Source organism: Vigna unguiculata, chromosome 7, assembly GCF_004118075.2.
Source record: "Vigna unguiculata cultivar IT97K-499-35 chromosome 7, ASM411807v1, whole genome shotgun sequence".
Taxonomy (NCBI): domain Eukaryota; kingdom Viridiplantae; phylum Streptophyta; class Magnoliopsida; order Fabales; family Fabaceae; genus Vigna; species Vigna unguiculata.
The window spans coordinates 35,411,503-35,419,250 of record NC_040285.1 but is presented as its reverse complement, the minus strand read 5'-3'; the positions used below and the strand labels follow the sequence as shown (position 1 = coordinate 35,419,250).

At 27.6% G+C, this 7,748-nt stretch overlaps 1 protein-coding gene across 1 annotated transcript; it reads left to right on the top strand.

The window, feature by feature from the left end:
• Positions 1–757: 757 nt before the first annotated feature.
• Positions 758–2,264, top strand: LOC114192242 (transcription factor bHLH36-like). Its single transcript, XM_028081901.1, has 4 exons — positions 758–1,196; positions 1,321–1,665; positions 1,776–1,848; positions 2,009–2,264. The coding sequence occupies exons 1-4, from the start codon at positions 864–866 to the stop codon at positions 2,044–2,046; spliced, it is 789 nt and encodes a 262-aa protein (XP_027937702.1). The 5' UTR covers positions 758–863; the 3' UTR covers positions 2,047–2,264.
• Positions 2,265–7,748: the final 5,484 nt, after the last annotated feature.

The window sequence follows — 7,748 nt, the reverse complement described above, 5'->3', positions numbered from 1 at the left end:
GAACTTTAATAATTAAATTAAAAACTAAACAAATTAAAGGATTCATACTGCGCCTACAAGAGAATACCTAAAGATCACAAAGTATCATATTCAGTAAAATATTGTCAAAGCGTGTATGAATCTAGTTAGCTGAACGATGAGAGGTTTAAGTAATACGGATCCTAGAACTGAACCTTAACACTGTTATTGTACAAAAAATTTCCAAACGTAGCTTGTATATGATTGTTTTTAGAATAAAACTTGGATTTGGTGAAATAACAATATTGTACACACGTGCATGTTATTTTAAAGATAGCAATATATATACCAGAAGTTTTATTATAATTGGAGTTGAAATTTTACCTAATGCTCTATTTTTTTTTTTTTTGCATAAATCTTAATGATATTCAATATTAAGAGGAAACTCAAATTAATTTTAAAAACACCTGATCAATAATCTTATACAAGTTTCTTCAATTTCTTTGAATATGTACAATAAATGAGAAAAATTACATTGGCACTTTCTCTTGTTGAAATAAGGATCGGCTAGATTCGATTCACAACGTACCAACCGACAAAGTCAAAGTAGAAAGGGCGAACAAAAATTTGGTATGTAAATGAAACAAGTTTCAAAATAGAGTGTTTAAAATTTGATGATCCATGAAAGTAGTGCAAACACCATGTCCCACAAGATAATATTAACTAATAAGAGAAAGACAAAAGAGCAAAGAAAATAGAAACAAGAACGTTGATATGGCAGGTAAGATGGATTCTTATCTTATGCAGGTGGGGGATTTGAGGATCCTAGGATATATATATTAGTCAAACGGGAATCGATCAGAAACCCTAATTACCAAACCTTTGAGTGCCCCAACCAGATTACGATGAATCCTTTACACCCTACTGATGAGTTGTACTTTGAGATTACAACTGATAATTACTATTCCCTACCAATCCAAACAACCCCTCCAGAAAATCAGATCTTCTACGATCCTGTCATCGATGCTAGTGCTCCCATTCCGAGTACAGCTCAAATGGGCACTACCAAGGGCAAGCAGAGAGAAAAGTTACCAGCTTGGACAAAGGAAGATTATAAGATCACCACCATGGATGAAAACAAGAGGTGGATCCATAGAGAGACCGAGAAACAAAGAAGGCAAGAAATGACGAGGCTTTGCACCGACTTCAGATCTCTTCTGCCTCTTGAATATATTAAGGTAAAACACCATAGCTACACAGTTTTTTACCATTTTTATATCTTTTTCATTTCACTAATATAAGCCATTGAGGGAATTACAATATTATTGAGTAATTAAATTATATCTTGATGACCGTCATCAGGGAAAACGCTCAATTTCTGATCACATGCACGAGGGTACGAAATACATCAAACACCTTGAAAATAAAGTGAAAGAGTTGCAAGCAAAGAGAGACAAGTTGAAGAAGTTGTCCGATTTGAGTCCTGTTGTCTCTGATAGTGAAAGCTTTAGCACTACCCATCTTCCAATATGTGTCATTGTTCATCCTTTTCCAGGAGGTGTTCAGATTAAGTGTAGTTACAGCTTCAGAAAATATGTCTTTCCTTTGTCAAGAGTGATACATATGGTTCTTAAAGAAGGGCTTGATGTGCTCAACTGTACCTCCACCAAAACAGATGACAGCTTCATACACACTATCCGATTAGAGGTTCCATATCGATTAATTATTTTTAAGTTATCAATGAGCATGCATGGCGTATTGTGATGTCTTCAGTTAAAATTTTGATTCTTTCTGTCTTTTCATAATCTTTCTTGAAGGTTCCATATACGATGACTGGGACTGATTACACTGAACTGCAAAGGAAGCTTGTCGCAGCGATATCATCTTCATGTACAAATCTTATATTATGTGCACAAAATTTTCATTTTTTTTTTCGTCTGGTTTTGTCCGAATATTTACATGAGGAAAACTATTTTTTCATACACAGTAGAATCCTTTTATAATAATATACATCTGAATTAATAAATAATAACATTTGTTACAATTGTAGGTTCGGAGGAGATACTATCTGAATCTAAAAACTGCTGATATACTATGAAAGATGTACTGTGTGGTGATATTATTGATCTGGACAATTAGTCGCTGGTTGTCATGATCATTGGAATACTCTGAAGCGAAACCAGTTGAAAGAGTAAAGTTCAGAAATGGTAATGCGGTATTCCATGACCTCGTTTAGTTTCTTTTCTAGTGGAAATCAGAACCATGTCATGCATTGTAGTTGAATGTTTTGCAATCACTTCTGACTAGTAACGTGTTGCATTACTATCTGGTTTTGAATTTAACTGTTTTAAAGGATCATTAGTTCGTAGTATTAAAACTATTTTGGATTTGTGCTGGCTCTAATCAATTTTCTTTATTTATTTTTTTTAATCAGCCAAAGAAGAATGACATATACAAAGATGTATAGAAATTAGAAAGAAACAACCTTGGATATACCCCTAGGATAAAACAGAAAATAGAAATGAATATAAACTCACAATATTATACTAGACCACTCTCAAATACCAGCATTCTGCACTAACAAAAAAATCCGAGAATAATTCGATGTGAACCGTATCTTTTATATCCAACCACATCTATAACCTACGTACCAAGTACCCGTTTGGTTTACCATAATTTGATTAGTTAACACTAGTGACTACAATCATTAGAATTGTATATAACAGCTCAATCAACCGTCAATTAAATAATTTGACTATATATATATATATTAACACTAAACTTTATAATTCTTGCAGCATCTCCTAATTTATCTTTGATTGCAAATGTATGGGAGTTAACTGTGGCATTTGTGTTAAAATTAAGTAAACCCTAATAATTGAGTGGATGTTAATATATCTATAAATAAATTAGTTTCGACATTTTGTTTTGGGTATCCTACACAATTTAAAATGAGTTAAAATGTATTGCATATCAATTGATTGCAATATCTATCAGGGTCCATCATGCATCAAACAACTTGATTTTGATGTATGTGTTAAACTACATGGTATCCCAAATATTATTGAACTATATATTATATTATGTAATGAAATGAATACCCGAAATGGATTTGTAACCACCAAGTATAGACAAAGCAACTTAAATCAGGGAAGCAAAGATATGACAACTAAGGTAATCTTGAGAATGCTTCTTTAAGTACTTCTCCAACAGCATTATTGCAATATTTTATGAACACTGGCTTATTATTAATGAATCTACTTATCTATATTCAATTGAGGAATTAACACATGCTCGGTTAGCATATTAATTTCTGTCATATGATCTTATCCAGACCCCCCTAATCCCAACAACTATAGTATATGCAACATTTTTTTGTTTGGGGACAAGAATACACAAGTTCTTGCCCCGTCAACCCCTATTTTGTTCCCAGATATAATGAACTTATACTTACTTTCCATCATTAAAGTTCGGGATTGCAAAAGTGCCACAAACTTGCATTATTTTCATTATAACTTTTTTTTTAAATTACTAATTTTTCATTTTAAACATTATTATGTTAAGTTTTAGTGAAAATTAAGTATAAAATAATAATAAGCTGAAAGTTAATAAAAACCTAAAGTTATAAATTATTTGAAAATATTTGTATTTATGAAAAGGGCATTAATTTTTGTGACGAAAATACATAAACATCTCATTTTATGTCCTTTGAATAAAAAGTTGTAAGAATCTAAATTTAATTTAAAAAAATATCACTTTACAGTGTATTGCGTGAAAAGGATATAAAATTTATGTAAGAAAAACATAAAAAAGACTTATTGAAATAAATATTTGATAAATTAAAAATAAAAAATTATATGCACTACCTAGATAATGATCGATTTTAGTCATGAAAAAAATAATCACTATAAAAATGAATTTACATATTAATTTATGAACTATTTTTTTTTAACTAAAATAGTTTCAAAAAAATATAATTGGTTTTTAAATTGGTAACTAAAATAGTTTTAAAAAAATATAATTGATTTCTAAATTAATAACTAAAATTATTTCTATTATGAATAGGTCTCTAAATTGATCATTAACATCAGTGACATATCTTCAGCATTCTTGGAAGAGCCAAAATAATATACTAAAAAATTTATATATTTTATTATTATCATTAATATAAAATTTTTGAATATATAGTTTAATATATAGTTATAAAAGAAATCACACATTACAAAAAAAATCTTAAATAATGAAAAAATTTAATGATGAAAAATAAGTAGTCATTATATTGATCAATTTAGATGTCAACTTAGAAACTAAAAATTATTGGTAAGTAAAATAATTTTTATTATGAATAAAAATTTATAATTAATCTCTAAATTTGTAACTAAATAATTTTTATTATGAATTGGTCTCTAATTGGTCACCAAAATTAACTACCAAGGTTTTGACCACCAAAGAAATTGTTCTTTAAACATATTTTTTGTTACTAAATGAGTGGGGAATTGCATATATTACTTTTTGTAGATTTTTTTTTAAAACTTACTAATTAATCTTCTGTTTATTATCCAATGAGATGAACTTCTTATATCCCACGAATTTGTGAGGACTATTTCTCGTACATTTTTTTAAAATTTACTAATCAATTTTTTTCTTTCATCCAATGTGATTTATTTCTTGTGTACATTGAATTTGATATAAGTTACACAAATCAACCTTTATTGGTTGCACTAGGTGACTGACTTGAACAAAAAATAGGTTAAATCATATATGCGATCGATGAACAATGAACAAATGTGTGAGGAACTACATATTACTTTTTGTACATTTTTTTAAACTTACTAATCAATTTCTATTTGTTACCCAATGGAATGTACTTCTTATATACCACAAATGTGTGAGGAAGGAACTGCGTATTACTTTTGGTACAATTTTTAAAAATTTATTAATCAATCTTTTTTTGTCATCATCCAATGGGATGTACTTCTTATGTACATTGGATTTGATTATAAGTTACACAAATCAATCCTTATTGCTTGTACTAGGTGGCTGACTTAAACAAAAATGAGTAAAATCATATCTACGATCTAAGTGGGGAACAATGAATAAATGAGTGAGGAATTGCATATTAGTTTTTGTACATTTTTTTTAAACTTAATAATCAATCTTTTGTTTGTTATTCAATGGGATGTACTTCTTATATATCACGAATTTGTGAGGAGCTGCGTATTTTTTAAAAGTTACTAATCAATCTTTTTATTTTCATCCAATGTGATTTAGTTCTTATGTACATTGAATTTGAATATAAATTACACAAATCAACCCTTATTGCTTGCACTAGGTGGCTGGCTTGAACAAGAAATAAGTTAGATCAGATATGCGATCTAAGTGAGGAACAAGGAACAAGGAACAAATGAATGGGGAACTGCATATTACTTTTTATACATTTTTTTAAACTTACTAATCAATCTTCTGTTTGTTATCTAATGCGATGTACTTCTTTTATCCCACAAATTTATATTTATTGAGGAGATGCGTATTACTTTTCGTATAATTTTTAAAAATTTACTAACTAATATTTTTTTTCATCCAATGGATGTACTTCTTATGTACATTGAATTTGATTATAAGTTACACAAATAACTCTTATTGCTTGCATTAGGTGGCTGACTTGAAAAAAAAAGTTAAATCAGATATACGATCTAAATGGGGAACAATGAACAAATAAGTGAAAAACTGCATATGAGTTTTTTATAAACTTACTAATCAATCTTATTCCATTTGTTTTCCAATGTACTTTTTATATACCATGAATTTGTGAGGAATTGCGTATTACTTCTTGTACAATGTATTAATCAATCTGTTTTTGTCATCCAATAAGATGTACTTCTTATGTAACTTGAATTTGATTATAAATTACACAATCTTTTTGTCCTCCAATGAGATATATTTCTTATTTACCTTGAATTTGATTATAAATTCCAAAAGTTAAACTTTATTAATGCTGGCCTGAAGAAAATAAAAAAGAAGGTAAAAAATGTTTCACGAGGAGAAGGAAGATGAAAGAAAATATATAAAAGAAAACAGTCGTTCTGAAAAGTTTTTTTCAAAATACATTTCTTATGTTTTAGAAAATGCTTTCCCAAACATATTTCATATATATATATATATATATATATATATATATATATATATATATATATATATATATATATATATATATATATATATATATTCTGAAAAGGCATTTTGAGTTCTGGAAAAAAAATTAAAAAATCTCATTCTGAAGAATTTATTCAAAACACATTTCACATCATTCAGAAATTTTATTCGAAAAAACATATTCTGAAAATTTCAATGAAATTTTCATTTAAGAAATTTTATTCTGAAAATATTGCTTCGAAAATTCCGAATAGCTTTCAGTATATATAATTTGGAATTCACTTTTCTTTTATGGAAAATGAAATGATCATTTCAAAAATATGAGAAAGTGCACGAGAATATGGTGGGGTGCAGAAGGCAAAAGCTTATATCGGTCATGATACAAACCCATATTACGAGATAGGATCCAAACCTCTTTTATGATAAAACCAAGACCATAAACATCTATTGCCTAAAAATATCAAACGTTTTAATTTGCTGCATTCATCTAACATAATTTTTGTTGATGCAGCTCAACTTAATTTCTTTTTACCTATGTTAGACAGATCAATTTTTTTTCTCAACAATGGAGAACGTAATTATTTTCAATACTCAAGAACTAATCAGTTTTAATTTGTCTTTTACTTCGTATTATCTTTCGTCACTAAAGTTTGTTTATTTCCAAAACTTAATCCGTGTGCTATAAATATAGTTATTAGAAAAAGCTTTTAAAACGTTGATATGGAATACCAAGAAAAAATATAGAATGCTATTCCAATAATTCAATCTTATCCTTGACCTTATAATAAGATACATTTACATATGATGAATGAGAAAATTACCTACTGAATCTATATTGTACAGGTCATAAATTGACATATTACTTACCTTGATTAGCCAATAATAATTAAGATAATCTATGATGTTCGTAATATAGGATATGAAAACAAGAAAATATGAGGAAAAGCACATTTGGAAAAGTCTAAATGTGAAAAATGTATTGAATACATCAACAAAATTGTACTTTTTTTATTCGGAAAAAGAAATAAAATTATCGGGTGCTAAAATATTACAAGAATTCACACAATAATTAACACATCGAGCCAGAGTCCTTGCTTACAAATTTGAATTAATTATAACAAGATAAAATTTAAGAAGTTGACTCAAAATGAAAGATGATAGAGAGGAATAAAATATGAGAAATTATTGACATATTTAGAAAGTAATTTCAAACAAGTTATTTTAATTATGCGTTAATTACTAATTATATTTATAATTTTTTCTAAACATCATTTATTATTTGGATAATGGAAGGATGATAGAGAGGAATAAAATATGAGAAATTATTGACATATTTAGAAATTAATTTCAAACAAGTTATTTTAATTATGCGTTAATTACTAATTATATTTATAATTTTTTCTAAACATAATTTATTATTTGGATAATGGAAGGAAAAAATTATTGATGTCATTACGTGTATACACGAAATTAAAGTATATAAATAGAAAAATCATATTTCTTTTATTTAGTTAAAAATGAGAGAGACATGAAATTTTATTTTAAAACTAAAGAAGTATTTTAATTTTCTCTTTATTTTGTGCTGCATTTTTTTTAACCTTGAAAAAATGAGAAAATTAATGCTAGTATGAAACTAT